General features: G+C 53.3%; 1 protein-coding gene across 5 annotated transcripts in view; it reads left to right on the top strand.

The window, feature by feature from the left end:
- The first annotated feature begins 11,463 nt into the window (after nucleotides 1–11,463).
- TNRC18 (trinucleotide repeat containing 18) overlaps nucleotides 11,464–19,907 on the top strand; it is a 54,955-nt gene continuing 46,511 nt past the window's right edge. For all 5 annotated transcript variants that reach the window (XM_056503809.1, XM_056503808.1, XM_056503810.1 and 2 more), the window contains exon 1: nucleotides 11,464–11,724. In XM_056503809.1, the coding sequence (XP_056359784.1) occupies nucleotides 11,523–11,724 (202 nt within the window). In that variant the 5' untranslated portion in view covers nucleotides 11,464–11,522. The remainder of the gene's footprint in view (nucleotides 11,725–19,907) is intronic.

The raw sequence follows: 19,907 nt of genomic DNA, 5'->3' as shown, positions 1-19,907 counted from the left end.
TTCTTCCTCCTTTTCCACCTCTCCCCCTTCTTCTAATGTTTTTTTTTCCCTTTTTTTTTTTTTTTTTTTTTTTTTTTCCCAGGCCCCAATTTCTCCCCTGTCGAGGCAAACGCTTTGGCTAATTAGCAAAACGTGTCAAAGAAAATGATTAATGTCCCGGGAGGAGGCTGAGCTGCCTTTGTGCCGGCATTGCCTGACTTCTGCTCTTAAAGGTTTTATTAAAAGATAAGGGAGCTTGTGATGGGTGAGCCAAGCAGCATGTGCTTCCCTGGGTGTTAAAGGGTCGGGAAGAGGGGGATGTGGGGCAGGTTGGGGTCACCCTCGGAGGGAGAGGCCAGGGCTCGTGTTTCCCTGCCTCTGTGCACCGCTGTCACCGCAGTGTCTGGCCTTGGCAGGGGAAAAGACTTTAAAAAAATGGCTGAATGCCTCCTTTATTCCTGCAGGGCAGGTAACTCAATCTCCTCAGCTGGGCTATGAATGTTGCTGTGTTACAGGGCTCTGCCTGGCTGCATGCTCTAGGAGTGATTCTTCAGGGGGTCTTGGGGAGGGGATGCCGAGGATGGGCATTGCAGGGTGGGGTTGGGATTGGGCACAGCCAGGCTCCTGCCCAGGACAGCGGTGGCAGCAGGGACAGAGGTGCTTGGGCACAGGTTTGATGGTCCCTGGGGTCAGAGAGGTGCCCATGGTCAGGCTCAAGCCCAGTGACACATCCCAGACACCTTTTGCTGTGGGCTCAAGCCCCCATCCCAGCTCCCTCCCGGGGATCCCAGGGCCAGGGGGGCAGCAGAGGCACAGGAGGGAATCTGAGGCATGGTCCCACTGGGCTCCTGCCAGGACCACCATACACAGCATCCAACTGTCCTCATCTCTCATGGCTTTGGACATGTTTTCAGCAGCCCTCAAAACATTCTTCTTGCAACCTAAACCCCTTCAACCCCCCCCCCAAGACCAGCAGCTCTTGCAGGGGGGTCTTGCAAAAGGCAAAAAACCTCCCAGCAGCTCCACTGTGGGATCACATAAAGCAGAGCCACAGCATCCCTGTGGCATGCCAAAATCCCATCTGGGACATCAGCCTGGGAACAGGGAGAGGGTGAGAGTGGTGGGAGATCCCTCAGCAGCACTCTGGTGATTTTATCAAAGCAGGAGCGATTCCCAAGCAAGGCAGACACTGATGTGTGCAGCCACAGAGAGCTGAGCCCCTGGATGCACATCAGAGGGGTTTGGGGAGGGGGGCACAGCTGGCAGGAGCCTCGGGAGGGGCTTCAGGAGCTGCTCCGGGAGGTTTTCCTCCAGCAAACAGACCTGTGGGCTTAATAAGCCATTTGTAAAACTGGCTGTGGATAAACAAGAGGCCGTGTGTCAGGCTGAAGGCGGCCTCGCAGGGCTCTGCCGTGCGGGGTGGGACCTCAGCACAGAAATATTTTCAAGATAAACAGAGGAAAATGAGTCCTGGAGGAGGCCGGAGCCGCTGGCAGCAGCACGCCGCTCCTCTCCAAGATTATTTCGGGGCAGGAACTTGGCTTTCTGCACACTGCAGCTTTTTTTTTTTTTTTTTTCTCCCCTGACTCTGAAGGGAACCTCGTGTGCTGCTGATTCAGAAATAAACCTGAGGAGCGGCTGGCACTGAAGGCAGCGGTGAGATGTGCAGAGCCCGGGGCTTGCAGGGGGTTTTTGGGGTGAGGGTGAGGAGCTGGGATGCACAGCTGCTGCTGCAGATCCCCCTCATCAGAGCTGCCTTCCCCAAAGAACTCTTGGGCTGAGGTGACAATGCTGGGTTGGGGGTGTTCAGCTTGGAGAGGAGAAGGCGCCAGGGAGATTTTAGAGCCCCTTGCAGTGCCTAAAGGGGCTCCAAGAGAGCTGGAGAGGGACTCTGGACAAGGGCTGGAGTAACAGGACAAAGGGAATGGCTTCTCACTGACAGAGGGCAGAGTTAGAGTGGATATAAGGAAGAAATTCTTCCCTGTGAGGGTGGTGAGGCCCTGGCACAGCTGCCCAAAGAAGCTGTGGCTGCCCCTGGATCCCTGGAAGTGTCCAAGGCCAGGCTGAATGGGGTTTGAAGCAGCCTGGGATAGTGGAAGGTGTCAGGAGATAGAACAAGATGAGCTTTAAGATTCCCTTCATCCCAAACCATTCTGGGATTCCGTGACTCCAGCACAAGCAGCAGAGCTGCCCTGCCTGGCTGCTGGTGCCTCCTGCCCTCTGCCAGCCCCTCTGTTACCCAGCAAAGGTAGAGGAGACTCTGTGTGCCCCAGGATATGGGCACTGCCCTGCCCTCTGCCAGGCTGGAGCTGGGAAATGGGCTGGGCTCCATCCTCCCATCTCCTCTATCCCTCCATCCTCATCTTCCTCTTCATCCTCCCCACCCCCTCCATCCCACCATCCCTGGGATGCGGGGCTTTGGTGCTGGTTTCCTTCTCCTCCGTTCTGTGCCTGCTCTTTAGACTCCACAACCTAGGGCAAAGCTGGGCTTGGGGCACCAAGGCTGGGACCAGTTTCAGCCTCAGCAGCTGCGATCTCCCTGTGTATCTCTCCCTCTCTTCCCCACCCCCAGCAAATTTAATTAAAAGTCATTCAGATTCCTTTGAAAGAAAATGTCATCCGTCGACACAATTACACTTTAACTAACCAAAGCTGTTACAGTTCCTATATATATTGGAATCAGGCTGTCGTTATTAGTTCTAAGTAAGTAATTTATTCCCATTATTGTGTTCAAATTACAGGATATTACCCCCTGGGGAAATAATCCTGTTATTTGAAATGTAAAAAAGAATTCACATGGACAACAATAGATTCCTAAATGAACCCAACAACAGCCCCCAATCCCAGAGCGGCATCACTTGCCTCAGATAGGGAAAATATTAAGTTTCTTTTAAAAAGGTTCTTGTCTCCTCTCTTTCTCTCCTTCTGCCCCAGGTAAGGTAAATCTCCTCCTCTTCTTCAAGTGCATCAATTTATTGAGAGAATCCTGAATGTGAAGGAATTTGGTGGGGAACACGGGGAAGGCAGATATATGTGTGTGTGTATCTATATATTTATATATGGGTGTATTCCCTTAATTTTGTGGTGGGAAGGGAGCCCTGGGATGGTGGGATGTGAGTGCCCAGCAGGTTTCTAATGGGGATGGGAACCTTTGCCTTCCTTCGGCAAAGAGCTGCCGAGGTTCTTTGGAAACACTGTTCCCTTGATCAAGATCTTCAGTGAAGTCAAATAACAGCTCATCCCTGCAACCACCCAAACATAAGCAACTAATTTGGACCTCCGAAAGGAAAAAAAGGGGGAGGGAGAAAAAAAGAAAGAAAGAGAAAGAGGAGGAAGAGGGAAGAAAATCAGATACACTTGTAACCTGATTACAACAGCCAGCTATGTGTGCAAAATCACAATGCAGCTCTATAATTAAATCTCTCTTTCCCCCTCCTGCCGAGCTCTTTCCTCTAACAGGCGCGGTACAAAAACAGTCGTTAGGACATCAAATTCCAGCTCCGACAAGAGGGGACTTTTTTGTCTATAGCTGCTCGGCTCGTCTTTAGGGAAATAATAATTATAAGCCCAGTGCCGCTGGCTGACGAGCTTTATGGAGCAGAAAGGGCTCGTCTTGTCCACCCGCCCCTTCCCCCACGGAGAGGGCTGGTGATGGGAAAAGAGATGGGATAGCCCTGGGAGCCAGCCCTGGACACCCCCTCCGTGTGCTGCAGGGGGAGAGGAAACCCTGGGGTCTAACGAGATGATCTGGGTCACAGACTCCTTCCCCTCTTACCTGCTGAATCCACCTCGTGTGTTTTAGCATCGGCAGTTTGGTGGCACAGGGCGCTCCCGGGTGGGTCTGGATGGTTGGGAGTGCATAAAGCACCTGTGAGGGGTGTGAGGAGCCAGTGGTTTCACGGATAGCGGGAGAACTCCTGCCACAGCGTTTTCCCAAGGGTTTCTCCCCTGCCTGCCAGCTGCGGGGTGCTGGGGGGATGCCATGGAAGGGATCAGGTCAATGAACCCCAAAAGCAGCAGGGAAGGGACCCCCAGCTGGTGCATGGGGGAGTGAGCAGTGCTGGCAGCCTTTCCCCAGCCCTGCCTGGTGATGACTTGGATTTACTCCACACTGGTCACAGAGCTATTCCCATCCCTGTGACACCAGCACGTGCTTTTGCTGGCAGCTGCGGGCTGGATTCAGCCTCAGGGACCCAGTTCCTCGAGGGCAGGCTCCTGCTTGTTTCCTCAGGGTATTTTTGGGAACAAGTCTTGCATCTCATCTTCTCCCCTGCTGCGAGTCGAGGCAAGGTGCGTTGAGCTTCGACTCACAGGACGGCAAAGGAAAAAAAAACTGGCACCAGGAAACCCTCCAAAGGGCCCCAAAGTGCAAGATAACCACCAGTGAGGCAGGATTTATCCACCACACCTCGTCATGGCAGCCGGCACGTGCAGGAGAGCACGACCGAGGGTGGAGGCGAGCTCTGCAACGCGCGGCATGCGACACGGAAACTCAGATGCTGCTCCAATAAAGCTGTGCAGGTTTGGTTTTAATGGCAATTAACAGCTGTTAAAAGGTGAAGGATCTATTCTGCTAACACCCAGTGCTTCTCATGCCTTTCATGAGGGGATTTGAAAAATACATCTGTGTTAACTTTAAGCCACCGTAATGTACCCCGGGGAGGTGGATGGGTTTACCCTGTTTGCAGGCAGGGAAGCTGAAGCAGGCCAGGGCACGGTGTGGGGATGAGCATTCAGTGCTGGCAGAGGTGGTGAAATACACGTCTGGCTCTGGAAGAGGGATGGGAGCAAGCCGGGGACCAGCCAGCAACATCAGTGCAGTTTTCACCAGCATTTCCCCAGTCTTTTATTTTGTGGGGAGATTAACTTGGTGCAAAACCAAAGGCACTCACGAGTTTAACCTTCAGCAGGACCCTCGTGCTGGGGGGGCACATAGGAAATCGTCTTTCCCTGGGAGATGCTGCAAATCTGGATTTTCCAGTTCCTGGAGGGCTCTGCTTGTTTAAATTAGAAGCAGATAGGAGAGGTGAATTTTAAGAAGGACAGAGCAAAGGCACACAAGTATGCAGTTAACTTCTAAACTTCTTTCTCTGGCTCTCCCGCTGAGTAAATGCTTTAGGAGCTTCAAACCACAGCTTTTAATATCTCCTTAACATGCCCCGCGATTCCTTCCCCCCTGTCAAAACAGCGAGAGCAGCTGTGAATATTTTCCATTTTAGAATGTTTTGTATGCATACGAAAGTACCTGCAGCTCCAGCGGGCTGGGCTACGGAGAACTGCTGGAGCCAAGGGTATCTATTTTATATTGAACCTCAAAATAGCACATGCTCCTGCCTCTCTCTCACTCGTGTCCTGCATCCAGGAGGGTATTTTTGATTTAACTGACAGATCAAGGGAAAAATCCCCAATTTACTCTGTTGATGCACAAGGTCTTGTCATCCCAAGCTCAGCTCACCTGGATGGAGGATTGTTTTAAACTCCCGAATGCAGAACCTGTAATAGCAGGGTGTTGTATGGGGACTGCAGTTTTGGGGAGGTTTCCCATGCACGTTTCTCCACTAAACCTAATTTTTTCCGCTGAAAGGTGTAACTGCCATTTCCGTGCCTTACAACCAATTTAGCAGTTGATCCATAGCCAAAAAACGCAGGCAGTAATTACAGCTTTGGGGTTGGTGCTCCTCTCAAAGCTCTCTATGGGTTGTGTGTGTCAGCCCTCCTCCCTGTCTATTTTTTTCCCCCGATCTTGGAAGAAAAAAGCTTATTATTGGGTAAAAGGGAAAAAAAAAAAAAAATCCTGCCTGATGTATCCAAGAGCCAGTCTAGCTGTGAGAAAAGCCCAGTCCAGGGGCTTGCTGGAGGTTGTGGAAAGCAAAGGGCACCCAGCATGGGGCAGGTCCTGGCACGGGGTCCCAGCTTGGGATTTGGGGTGGAAGTGAGTGCACAGGTGGCAGAGCAGGAAAACAGGGTGGGATTGGGCATAAATGTCCACCCTCCTGTGCCAGGCAAGGAAAAAAACATCAGTCTGTATTTGGACTCGTAACCATCCTGGTTTGGGATGTGTTTGGCTTTACACACCCCAGAGCTGCAGGATCAGAAGTGCTGTGAACTAAGGGGAGGGCACCAACCACAGCCCTGTGCACCCCCTGGCCCCTCTCGCTTCTTCCCTGCCCTGGCTGGGATGGTGAGGATGCTGCAGCCTCCAGCTGCTGCCAGGCACTGGGTGCAGCCCCTGGTGGGGGTTCAGCAAAGCCCGCTGCCAGGCTGAGCACAGGGGTTATAATCAGCCAGGATTTATGGAGAAAACCGAAATCCCGAGCTGTTCTGGTCATTAATCAGAAATTCTTCGCTCAGTTCCCAAACTGTTTCCCTGGGGATCTCCTCATTGGAACCCCCCACTCCACAGCCCCCTCCCCAGGGATGGCAGCTCCTTCATTGCAGGCACAGGGCTGGGGTGGGGAGAGAGCCCAGGCTTTGCAATTATCCAAGCCCCCCCCATCGATAAATAAATCGCCATGGATGCATCAGAATAAACCCCAGCAGGGCCCCCCTTGCCTTCAAATGCCACCTCTGTCCCTACAGGGTTTTATTTGGGGGGATGGGACCCTGCTGTCAGACTCGGTTCTGCTTTTAAGGTGGGGTAGAGGGAATGAAATGAGGGCAAAGCTTTGCCGATGCGTTGGAATCGTCGCCGTCCGCGTTTTAATGTGATTTATGCCTGGATTTCTAAATCCAGCCACTGACTGCACGCTTTAAATATAGCTCCAAAAACCACCCTGAAAACGTGTAGTAAGCACGTTAAAAACAGCGGGCGGAAAAGATGCACAGCACCCCCCCGGCTAAGGATGGGGAGTGGGGGGGGGGGTTTATTGGGGGAAAAAAGGGGATTTTTGGGGTCCTAGCAGAGGGGGATGGGAGTCCAGCAGGGCCTGTGCAAAGCCGAGAGCTGGGTTGGCAATGAAGGGGTGAGTGTCCCCCCACCCCCCACACCTTGGCAGCCCCCCAAAACGAGGGAGATGCTTTGGGTGAGGGGGGGAGGCATCGGTTTGCTTTGCCTCCCACGCCTGCAGAGAGCCTCCCCCAGCTCCCCCCACTCCCAGATCCTACCTGCATCCCGGGAAGGGTGAGGGGCTGGGGGCTGCGAGCTCCGCACCGCTCCGCTGCCTCCTGCCCGCTCCCCTCCGCCTCCGCGGACACCGGCACCGGGGCGGCCACCGGGAATTTCGCCTTCGTCCGGGGAGGGGAGAGAAGGGAAGAATGGGAAGAAAAAAAAAAAAAAAAAGCAGAAAACCAAAACAAAACAAAAACAGGAAGAAGCGCCAAAACAAAACAAAATGGAGAATAAACGGGGCGGGGGGAGGGAAAGTACAGGAAAATTAAGGGAAAAGCACAAGGGGAGAGACGGAGGGAGCGGAGCCGGGAGCGCAGGGCGGGCGGGGGTGCCCCCACCCCGGGGGGGGCGGGGGGCGGCCCGGGGGCGGGCGGCACCGTGGGAACCTGCCGGGAGCCCGGGGCACCGGGACCGGGAAGGGAATGGGAATAGCAGTGGGAATGGGAACGGGATCGGGATCGGGATGGGAATGGGGCGGGGGGGCACAACGCGGTGCGGCTGCTCGCGGGACAAATCACCCCCCAACCCCTTCCTTCCCCGCCCCGATATTATTTTTAATAAAAACGGGAATTTTTGGAGAAAGCGCCTTTTGCTGCAAAGCTCTGCGCGGGGAGGAAAATGTAGGAGCGGCCGCCACCCCCCCGAAATTCCCCGGGGTGTGTGTGTGTGTGTGTCCCCAGTTGCAGGGGTTTTGGGAAAGGGGATTATTGGGGGAAATAATGGGGAGAAAAGAAAGCGGCTGGGATTTCATGTGGAAAACGGTGGAAAAGCATGCGCGCCCGCGCCGGAGAGGGAAAAATAATAATAATAATAACAATAACAATAATAATTAGAAAAACGCGTATATTAGATGGGAAGGGCTTTTTTTTTTTTCCCCTTTTTTTTTTATTTTATTTTTTTTTTTTTAGGGTGTTTTGCAGCAGCGATACCCCAGCCAGGAGCTGCTGTACAAGATGGCTCCCGGCCGGGGGAAGGGGAGGAGGAGGAGGAGGAGGAGGAAGGGCTGGAGTTTCAATAAGGGGGGGCCATCCCCCCCCGCCCCGCCCGAGCCTGCTTTTTCTATTTTTTATTAGCATTTCCCTGATTTATGACATGCCAACCCCCCGGCCCGGGGACAGCGGCGGGGAGGTCCGGGCGTGAAGGCATTAAACATTTATAAAATATGCTTTTAAAGCCACATAAAAGCGATCAAACCATTAATATTTTTTCCCCCTCACCCCCAATTCCCCTGGTTTTTTTTTGGGTTTGCTAAAGGAGAGTGGGAAAAGAAGGGCCCTCCCCTTGGAGGCAGCGGGGTTTGAGCCCTCGCCTCTGACGCAGTTTCGCTGTTAAATATAAATAAAAACATAAATATATATTATTATTATTTATTATTATGATTTTCGTGTTAAACCAGGGCCTTGAGCAGCGTGAGAGCTTTTCGACAAACTCAATTTTGCTTGGAATGTTTAAAAATAAGCAGATTTTTGGGGCTGTTTCTGCTCTTTTCTGGCCGATGTCCCGGTGGGCGCCTCGAAACTCCTGTCCAGGGTGTGTGTGGGGGGGACGCTTTATTATTATTATTATTGCTTTTAATTTATGCCGGACTAAATAAAATTTTTTCCCTCCTCTTTTTCGCTATAAAAGCCGATTTTTGTTTAATTAAGTGAAGAAGGGGGGGGGGGGTGAGTTGGGAGATTAGGGGGGTTTTTGGCGGCCCCCTGCTTCTCCCTGAGGGGTGCTATGTGCTGCGCAAAGGGAAAAGTACATTAAAAATACAAGTGGAAAGGAAAAATAAATTAAAAATAGAAAGGGAAAAAAAAAAAAGGAAAGAAAAGTAAAAGTTGGTGTGGCCGGCGGGCAGTGCTGGGGGGACCGCCCCTCTCAAAACCCAGAGAGGGGGGCAGTGTGTGTGTGTGTCTCCTCCCCCAGCCTCCTTTTGCACCCTATTTTTGAATTTTTGGGGAGGCGGGGCCCGTGGGGAGGGCAGGGGACCCTCCCCCGCTCCCCCCCGGCCCTGAAAGGCCGCTTTGTCCGCGGCGGGGCCGTGGGAGAGGGCCCGGCGGCACTTCCCCCTCAGGCCTGCCCGGGCGGGATGAAGGCTTTAACCCGCACAGATAATACAGGGGGTGGCGGGGCGCTCCCCCCTCACGGCCCCGCTCGGAGCGCGGGACCCGCGGCCGCTCCCCGCCAACCGCCCGCCCGCTCCGGGGGCAGCCTGGAAACAGCAGCGGGAGCGCCGGGGGCGGGGCGAGCGGGGAGCCTGGAAACAGCCGCCTGTTTACCCGCCGCTGAGTGACAGCGCGGCGGGCCAATGTGAAGGCGCGGAGAGGCCGCGGGCCCGCCCCCGCCGCGCCGAGAACAATGCGTGTTTCATAGCCCCGCCGCCGCCGTTTTTCCCTCCCCCATTCCCCCCGCTTTTTTCCCTCCCTCCCTCCCTCCCTCCCGCCCCGCGCTCGCGCTCCCCCTTTTTTTTTTTTTTTTTTTAAAGAATTTTTTTTCTCCCTAATTTTTTTTTTTATTCCTCTCTCTCTCTTTTTTTTTTTTTCCCTTTCTTTTTTTTTCCCCTCCCCTCCTCTTCCCTTAAGCGCCGCCGAGCAGCGCGCGCGGGGCCGGCCCGGGAAAAGAGCGGGGGGGCGGGGGGGGCGGTGTGTGTGTGTGTGTGTGCGTGTGTGTGTGGAGGCGATGCTGCAGCTCGGCGGGGCCCCGCCGCTCCATGGCGCGGCCGCCACCGCGTCGCTCCCGCGCTGCTGCCCCTGAGGAGCGGAGCGGAGCAGCGGAGGAGCCGGGCGGCGGGCAGGGCGGCGAGCCGGCACCCCCCGCCCCAGCCCCGCACCGCCGCCATGCCCCGCGACCAGGCGGCCTGACCGCGCCGAGGTAGGACCCGCACCCGGATCCGCGCCCCGACCCCGGGGCGGCGGTCCCATATTCCCCCACCCCGGACCCCCCTCTTTCATCACATCCCTCCCGCTTTTTTTTTTTTTTTTTTTTTTTTTTTTGCCACTTTTTAGCCGTTTTCCCCTTTATTGATTACTTTCCAGCCGGAATCCGGCCGCTCCCGCAGCCTCCGGGGTGAGGCTCGCCCCGAGCAGCCACGCAGGCAGGGTTTAATTAATTTCAAAGTACACCCGAAAATAATTGTTTAAAAGCCCCAACAAAGCAAAGAAGCGAGCTTTTTCGGGTCATAATTTTACATTTCTCCCCTCTTTCTTTCTTTTTTTTCTTTGTTTTGTTTTGTTTTTTTAAATCATCCCTCCCCCGCGCTGGAGCGGCCGCCCGGGAGCCGGGACGGGCGGCGGGGCCGGAGCGGCGGCTCCCGGAGCTCCGGTAGCGCTTGGGGGAGTGTTTGATGGGGAAAACCTCCACTTTATCCCCTCACTGTTTATTACTTCTCGCTATCCCGCTGCAAAATAAGGCGGGCGAATGGAGCCTTTCATCAGGCTGCAAGTACAAATATAGATACTTTTATATATATGGTTGGGTTGTTGTTTTTTTTAGGGTTTTTTTTTTTTTTCGCTCTGCCGGGAAATGATAATACGGGTTTTGTTTTCCCGAGTGAAAGCGGCGCTGGGAAAAGGAAAAATAATTTTTAAAAAAGCCCGAACAACGAGAGCAGTCGGTGATTTGGAGCCGTGGGAATGAGCTCCGAAAGAGGCGAGAAACGGGGCTGCGAGAGGGATGCCGCCGCCGGAGCCCGCGGCGGGGGAGAAATAAAAGAAAGGGGGAAAAATAAATAAAAATTTAAGAACTAAAAAAAAAAAAAAAAAAAAAAAAAAAAAAAAAAAAAAAAAAACCAAAAAAAAAAAGAAAAGAAAAAGAATGAATGCTTGAGTGGACGAGTTTCTTTTTTTGTGTTTTTGGGATCTGTGTGTTTTCCGGGCGAAGCGCGGTGCCGCGTCCCCGCGGGTCGGTCCTGCCGGAGCCGGGCTGCGGCTGCGGGCGGGCGCTCTCCGGCCCGGCGGGGCTGCGGCCGTGACAAATGTAACTCTTTGGGGAAAAAAAGTTTAAATTCTTAAAATATTGTGATAACATACTTAGGGATTTTTCTTTTTTTTTTTTTTGTCCCTGCTTTTTGCCACAAGTTTTCCTTAGATTTTTTTTTTTTTTTTTTTTTTTCCTCCTCGCTTCTTCCTTCTCTACCCTCCACTCCGCGAAGGTGAGGGTGGGTTTTGGGGGGTATTTTTGGGGGTGGCTGTGAGCAGGGGGGTGTCGAGGCATGTCGTCTCACCGCACCTCCCCCTTCTTTTCTCCTTTGCAGGCAGTGCCGAGACCGCCGCGCCGGGGCTGGCTCCCTGCACCGCGCCATGGGACGCTTGGACGCCTTATTTTTGAAAACCATCTGATTTTTTGGGGGAGGAGGAGGAGGAGGGGGGTGGGGGGCGGGGGGGTGGGGGGGCTGGAAGGCGGTGGCGGGCATCGACAGCGATCCGGGAGACTCCGTGAAGCCGGCGAGTGGATGATGGATGGCCGAGATTTTGGGCCCCCCCGCTCGGTACACGGCCCCCCTCCGCTGCTCTCCGGGCTGGCCATGGAGAGCCACCGCCTGGGAGCCACCGGCCGCCTGGCCCCCGCCGCCGGGCCCATGGCTGCGGGGCTCCCCGCCGCCCTCCAGCCCGGAAAATTCCTCGCATCGGGCATCAGCCTCCACTCCCACCCGGGTAAGGCTCCGCGGATCCCCCGCGCCTTCCCTTCCCTTTCCTTCCCTCCGCGGCGAACCCGGGATCCGGCTTTAACCACCCCCCCCTCCAAAAATATATATAAATAGCGTCATGATAATTATATATTTGTGCGCTCGCAGCTTTTTCGCGTGTTTTCCCCAAATGTTTTCTCCTTCGCGTGGTTTTTGATTTGGCGAAAAAAAAATAGGGGGATGGGGAAGAAGTACGAAAAAAAAAAATTAGGGTGATGGTGGAAAAATAAGGGAATGGAATAAAAAAATAGGGGAATAGGGGGGAAAAACTGTGCCTAGCTTATAGAAGTTCCTCCCTTCCAGCGTACGGTTTTGTTGGCAATGAGGAAAATCCCCGTCTCGGCGGCTGCGGAATAAATCCGGGGAATAAATCCGATTTTGGGAAAGCTGGGGAGAGGCGGAGGGACAGACTGCGCTGCCCGGCGCTGCGCTTCCCGGACAGCCAAAAAAAGAAAAAAATTCCTGGGCTGGGAAAAAGGGGTAAAATGGGGCGTTTTTGGTGATTTCTTGCCCAGTGCAGCCCGAGCCCCGCTGAGATCCTGCTGCCCCTGGGCAGCGCTGCCGGCACCTCTGGTTTTGATTTTTTTTTTCTTTTTTTTTCATTTTTTATTTCCTCCGCAATTATTATTTTTCAAACCCGCAAACAAAACTTCCATGCAAGTTTGAATGACTGCTCCCCCCTTACATTTTTTCCTCTTCTCGATGCGCTTCGTTCTCGGGCAGCACCACAGCTGCATCTCCATTTAAAAAAAAAAAAAAAAAAAAGAGACACTGAAATATACGCAGTTTATTTTTTTTCCCACGGTCAGGTTTTTATTTATTTGTTCAAATTACTTTTGTTTTTTGGAGGCTTTTCATTTTTTTCCCCTTTTCCGAGCACCCTTTCCCAGCGGCTCGCTGAGTCCGGCGCTGCTGGAAGGACGCTGCCGCACTCTCCTGCCCACGCTCCTGCTCGCTGCTTTCCCTGGGAGGACACAAGGGATTTCTGACCGTTTGATTTCCCTCTCTGGCTTTATTTTCAATTTTTTTTTTTTCCGCTTTCTTTCCCCTGGGCGTGGAGAGGTGACTCGGAGTTTACTTTAGGCGTTGGGAGGGTGACAGGTTTTGCAATAATAAACCTGCTTTTCTCCCAGCCGCCCGGGATGAATGACTTTGAAATTTGCAAACCTGATTGCCAACATCTGCAGAGAAGGAAGCAGCCTGAATCGAGGGAAAAAGATTTATTAGTTTTAGACTAGGTGGCAGTGCCAATTTCCCAGGTGCTAAGAGGAGAGGTGTAAAGCGAACGGAGCTATGAAGCCAAGCACATGGGCAAACACCTTCTTTTTTCCTTCCCTTTTGTCTTTTTTTTTTTCCCTCCCTTTTTTTCACCCTCTCTTTCACCTCCTACTGTAGCAGAATATTATCTTTGCAAAAATTCATCTGGACAATCTCAAGCCAGACCGAGTGTGGGTTCTTGGTATTTTTAAAATTATTCTTATTTTTTATTGGGTAGTTTTATTTTCCTTTCTTTCTTTCTTTATTTTTTAAAAGTTTTATTTCTCCTCCCAATGTTTCCTTTTCTGAAATCCAGGCAGGTCAGGAGGGAGGCTCAGAGCTCTGGGCTCTCCAAGCTCCGTGATGCGGTCTGGGAGCTTTCCTACCACACTGGGAGAAAGCCTCAGATTTGGGTCCCCTCACAGAGGGAGTGAGATGTGCGATACCGCCAATTCTTTTTTATTGTGTTCTTGTTTTATTTTTAAAATTATTTTTATTTTTTTCTGGGAGTTGTTTGAAATCCCCTGCACCATAAGTGGTGCCCGGTCTCCCCGTCCGCTCCCCGGCACAATCCTCACCAAGCTCGGCTTTGTCACGGCAATTCCCAGTCAGGCTAAACTCCATTAAAAAGATCTGTACAATTAACAGCCGAAACTCCCATTAAACCACAGCAGCGGGATAGGCAGGGATTTTTTTTTTTCTGTTGTTTTTTACGGCTTTAACAATATCGCCTGAAATGATGATTGCTTCCTGCTACCGAGGGGCCCTTTGTAGGTTTGCGTTCGCAGTGCTGTTGGTGTGTGGTTTTGGTGCTTTTTTTTTTGTTGTTGTTGTGTTTTTTCGGGGTTTGTTTTGTTTTTAGGAGGGGTGGAACGCAAAGGCTTGTGCAAGGGGTTAAGAAAAGTGGGCAGGAGGCGAAGTCTTTAAATAGAGCCAGTTCAATCCGATCCTTAAATACCGCCGGGCTGAAGAAAGAGACTCTTGAATCTGTCCCAGCGTCCTCCGAAAATAAATACGCCCCTGTAAAAATAGCATGATTTGCCATATTTGAGAATCCAGTTATGGCCGGCAGCGACTCCTTGTTTTTCCCGTACCTTCTGCTCGTTCCGGCAGCCGGGCTCTGCCCCAGCGCCAAAGTACGGGCGCCTGGGCTGTGTCCAGTGACCCCCGGACCCTCGGCTCCTCTCCGGGGGATTTCTGCTCCATGGCAGCGTTTTGGCCGCTGCCGTGCTGGCCGGGGGGACGCGGACAGAAGCCCCTTTGTTGGAAGCTCACGGACGGAGGAGTGAGCGGGAGGCTGAGGCGGGAGCTGAGATGCAGGGATGCCATTCCCTGTCCCCCCTGTACTCTTGGGCATCGCCATCTCCCCATTCCTGAGGAGGGCAGAGGGGTGCTCCCCCGATGGGCTTTACAGAGGGATTGTGTGCAATGGAATTTCAAGATGTTGTTTAAAAAAAGGATGCAATCGATGGAACGAGGCAGCTGAGTCCATTAAAGCAAGGGCTCGCTCTGCTCTGCAGCAGCCCGAAATATGGAGGTTTATCGTTTTGCTCCTTCCCTATGCCGCTGTCTTTGGGTCCTGGTCTCGGCTCCATCCCAGAGGAGCGTGTTGTTCTTGGCAGGCTCTGTGTTTTGGAGGAGTTGGAAAAGGCTCCCTCGGACGCGATTGCGAAGGGCTGCCCTGGGACCGTGTCCTTGCCAGGCAGCAGCGGGGCTGTGTGTGAGCAAGGATCACACATATAAAAAAAAAACTGAGTATAAAATAATATTACTGGTAATTAATAAAAATGTGCTTTTTTGCTGTGTGCTGAGGTATCCTTTCTTGGGTGGAGGGGTCGCAGGAACAAATCTGTGTTTGTATAGAAGGCTGCACACCCTCTTCCATTAAAATATGCTTTAGAAACGCTTTCCAGTGCTTGGGAAAAGGGACACACCACTATGAGCAGGGCTGACTGTGTTAAATCCAGCTCCAGAGCAGTGGCTGGAAGGAAAGTGGGCAGTCAGAGGGGAGAGATTTTGGTTTCCCTGCTTTCCTACTTCACATTAGCATGTGCATTCAAATGCAGGGATTTAAGGCAGATTGGAGACTGTCTTTGCTTCCAGGCTTGCTGTGCCCGGGGAGAAGTTTTCTAGACAGCTGGGCCAGGTAGGAGCATAGGAAAAGAAATAAAAATACCCTTCCATCCCCCAGGACAGCGCTGCTGTGCCAGCAAAATCCCTCTGTAGCCATCCTTATAATGGTAAAATGGTGCTTGTGCTGAGCCCGCAGATTCTGCAGGGGGCCTTGCCGTCGGCAGTGCCAGTGGAAGCACAATTCGTTCATGGAGCTGCATCCATGCTAAGCTCGCTTTGCCGATAGAGAGGCCGGGAGAGCGTGGGTTGGGCGCCGCAGCGCTCCGTGCCCCGCGTTCCTGGGGCGCCCGCACCAGCGGCGGGACTCTGCCCGTGGTTCGGCGCGGCTCTTTTTGGTTTTGATGCTGCAAGGAAAATACCATCGGTGCTTAATGGCCCTTGAAACCGTGGTTCCCCCTCCCTGCCTGCCCAGGGGGTGGTGCGAGGGGCAGAGCTCGGGGGGCTCCTTGGGGCAGGGGCTTGGTGTAACACCGGGAGGAATGTGGACGGGCCGGGAGGATGCTTCCCCTCCCTTGGGGCCCTGCTGAAACGAGATGCTTTTCAATACGTGTTTTCAGGCAGAGCAGGGAGCGAGCCTGTCCCAGTGGGGCTCGGGGAGGTGGCGCTGGGCAGCGATGTTGTGCTCGGTCCCGTCACACTCCGCTCTTCACACCCGGCATCCCCGGGGGTGGAGGAAGTGCTCGGCCATGGAGTGATGTCCCTGCAGCTCCCTCGGGCTGCTGGCCAACTCGTAGGCTGTGAGGAAGGCAGGAGCAGTGTCAGGGCTGAAATGGTGGTGGAAAAAGGACTTGTTCATTTTTGGGAGTCTCCGAAAAATTTTTTTCCTGATGGGCTGTGTGGTGGCATCTCCATCCTTCAGAAGCAGTGGGAAGGACTGTGCAGCCTGTGCTGCATTACTCCATTGATGTGCCCATCCCAAGCAGTGGTAGCTGGTAGGGATCTTGGAACATGGACAAGAGCCCAAGGGCCAATGTGGTGACGTAAACTTGCTCAGAGCAAGGTCCTGCGGGATCCTCTGCCGTGTGAGGGTTTCTAACACCTTCCCGGGTGAACGGGCAGGAGTCTGTCCCTGCCTCTGGTAACACAAGGCTGGTGAAGGTGTCATTTATTAGCGTGGTTTCTGGCAGCCTTTCTCCCACTTGGAGAGAGCCTTGCCTTCTAGCCGGTACAGAGTCTCCTTGGTAGGGTTGGAAAACCATGGGTCCTATCCCTGACTGATGGTGTGCCAGAGAAAATCTGATCTGGAGGATGAGCCGACACTAGAAATCCTAGCCGGGGGTGGCATGGGGCACTGGGCAGGTCCCCGGTGTTAGGGACAAGCTCCTGTTCTTTCCCAGCAGAGCAGCTGTTGGAGAAATGGAAATCTGGGAATTAATCTCACTGCAGACACGGTTAGCAGAGCAGGGCTTTCCAAAGAGAAATTTTAGATCTCCTTCCTAGGATAACCCAGGGTAAGCTGAAATTAGTTTATAATTATACAGTAAATAACCCCCCATCTTGTCATTTCACCATCTTCTGGTGAATATGGAAATGAACATTGTTAAGGGGAATTAACGTCGTTATGGCAGCCTTCCAGGTGAGCGCCTTGCGGTTCGGCCGCGGCTGCGAGCGGCGCGAGGGTGTCGGATCACCTCCCCGAGCTGGGGTTAGCGCCCGGCGAGTCCAAACAAGGCCCCGTGTGTTTGCACCGTGTACTAAACTGGTCCAGTTAAAGCTCCGGGCAGGAGGTGGTGCAGGGAATCGGGGCCAGCCTGGCATGTGCTGACACGAAAGCTGCCGTGCTGGGACGAGGAGATGTTGGTCTGGGTTAGGTAACGCGATCCAGCATCGCCTGCTCGAGGTGCTGAGGACAAGGGAGTGCTTTGTTCAGCCTCGCTGCTGAAATGGAGAGCACGGTGTGCCCTGAACAACCTGAAAATGCAGGCGGGGTGCAGGAGCTGAGGGCAGCCCCCAGTTCCCTACCCATTGGAGCCAGGGTGAGGGAGCAGTGCTGTGTCCAGCTGCACAGCCTCTTGCTGGCTTTTCCAGCTGGGGATGCTCTTTAAGAAGCAAACTTTGGGAGGGGACCGCTCCAGTGTGGCTGCCTCACCCTCGCCATGAGGATTTGGCGGTTTCCTTCTCCCTTGTTTCCTCCCCTCCCTGCGTTTCTGGCTGGCTTCGCTCCGGGATGGCACAGCTGGATGTCCGCAGGCATCGCGACGCACCCACCGACGCCGTCCCTCTATGCTGTTTATTTGCTTTGCTCATTGTTTGCATCTCTCCAGCTCTTAAACACCAGCAGGATGGCCACCACACAGCCCCTTTAGCTCCATCCCCATGGGTGCTGGCTGGGGGATGCATGGCAGGAGCCCCCAATCCAGCAGTGACAGTTGGGCTCACTCCCCACGCCGCCAGGATCAGCTGTTGGGTGCACAATATGCTCCCGTTTTCCTCTCCAGCTGTTGCTGCTGACGGTTATGGGAAGCGAAAGGTAGTTGAGAGTTTGGCATCGCTAAATCAGGGAAGTGATGGGCAGGAAGGAGGGGCCGAGGGGGGGATCAGTGTGTCTGAGGCTGGGTTTTGTTTAAATCCAGCCAGATTGAAAGAGTGGTAAAAGGATTGAAGTGACCTTGGGAATAAATTTTATTGCCAGCGTAGCAGTGGCCAAAGAGCCATTTTGAGGGAGCTGGATGCAGGCAGGCAAGCCAAACATGGTGGGCTCAGAGCAAGGGAAGGAGCATATTCAGGAGGGAATATGTCTTTTTAGAGGAATAACAGAAATTTTAAGGTACTCAGCCCTGCCTCTCTGGAGCTGTATTCCTGGCAACTTCTGCAAAGGTTGCTCCTGCTTCTGCCTCCATCCATCTTATCCTGATGCATCCCTGCCAGCAAAGAGCCATTTTTACCTCCGGTAGTTGGATGTATTGCCCCTAATTCCCTTCATGCCCCCATCCCTTCTCAGCAGAATTCTGTGTGACTTGAATATGCTTTTTACATTTTGTTTAATTGCTTTTAATTAACAGAAAAATTAAAAATAATAACGGCAGTGGCCATTGTGCTGGGGAGGAAGGGTTTTGGAGGGATTGGGCTGTGTGCTGCTCGCAGGCAGTGCCGATTGCCGTGTGTGGATGAAGCAGCTCCCGTGTTATCACCACGCAGTGTGTGTCATCCTGGTGTTTGTGTCCTGCTCTGCTGGGCGTGGGGACATCCCACATGCCGTGTCACACACAAGCCAAGCGGGTAATGCTCCAGCGAGCAGAGATCCGGGCGGGTGAGTAAAGAAGGGTGTGAGTGAAGAAGGGTGCAGGCACCTTCCTGGCCACCGGGGTGCCGGTGGAAGCCCCGGCTCTGCTGGGATGGGCAGGGCACACTGTGCCGGGCTCCTGGAGTGTGCAGCGTGCCGGGGTTTCCCTCTGCAATCCCGGCGCTGCAGCGGGGCTTTCTCCCTAATGAGATTAGTGACACAAAGCAGCAATTCTTCTGCTACTTTTAATGGATGTTCAGGGTTTGTGTGGGATCGGAAATTCCTACTTTCATCAGATGAGCCCTCTCTGTGACTATTTTGTGGACAGATCTTCCTTCCCTCGGCTTCAGGGCTGACAGTCATATTGGCACAAGTGTTTCAGGCTTTCCCCTCCTGCCCCCTCTGCCGCCTGTTCTCCTGAGCCCTGGACATGGTGGATTTTATCTTCTGTCCTGCTTTGAATCTCACCATCACCCCAAGCTGATTCCATCTTCTGGAGGACAGAAAAGCTTGGTGGCCTTCCTTGGACACACTAAACACAGCTGGGAGGAGGGAGAAATGCAAAAGTCATTCTTGAACCATTCTTGCAGGTACTCCTTGGCGTCCCTAGTTGAGATGTGCAAGCACATACATTTGTGTATGTTCATATATAGGGCACCCATGTAGTGCCTCACCTGATGGAGGGCTGGCTGTCCCTGTGTGGTGTCATCGGGGCCAGCTTGGCAATTTGTCAAGAGCCCAAGGGCTGTGCTTCAATTTGAATACGGATTTGCATAATTCATCAGGAATTAAACCACACTGCCATAATATTTGCCTGTGCGTTTATCTCCCATTATCAGCAGTGGGGAGGTGTGGGGTCCTGGGCGTTTGCTGGCCACAGACACACCTTTGCTTCATGTTCAGTGCTTTTTTTGGTGCAGAAGAGGTGGCGTGGGCTGATGTTCAGGAGGGTGTGGGAAAGGCAGGAGCCTCTGGAAGAAAAAAAGGCTGAGTGTGGGGTCAAGAGGAGAGGCTTGGCAGAGGCTGAGCTTTTGAGCCTGGTTTCCTAAGAAAAAGAGTCTTACAAGATTGTGATCTGTGTGTGGATCCCTTTCTTTTGCCCCCAAATGCCTTCAGCCCGTCGCTGAATTTTTCCCAGGGTGGTTTAGGTCCCTGCTGATGCTGTTTAAGTCAATGCTGGGCTCTGGGACAGGGATGCACAGAGCAGCACATGCAGGAGCATCCAGCTTCAGCTTGCACTTACCGTGTCCTGGCTATGCTGTATCCAAGGGGAATCACGAAGCCAGAGCTGATGAATTCGTTTGGATCATGGCAATGTCCTCGCTGCAGCCCTGGGGTGTTTCTCGGAGCTGATCCCCTCTTGCTGCTGGCCCCCTGTGTTGAGCTCAGTGACTGCTGAGCACGCAGGCAGTGGTGATGTGGTGCCCAGGTCTGACCGTGGGGCTGTGCCTCAGTTTCACCTTGCAGTGCCACCCCCTTTGCAAAGCCCCCCCAGAGGTGCTGAGCCACAGCAGCCGCTCTGCAGACAAGAGGGTTTA

Source organism: Oenanthe melanoleuca, chromosome 14 (assembly GCF_029582105.1).
Source record: "Oenanthe melanoleuca isolate GR-GAL-2019-014 chromosome 14, OMel1.0, whole genome shotgun sequence".
NCBI lineage: Eukaryota > Metazoa > Chordata > Aves > Passeriformes > Muscicapidae > Oenanthe > Oenanthe melanoleuca.
Note: the sequence above shows the minus strand (reverse complement) of the source record. Positions and strands in the feature narration are given on the sequence as shown.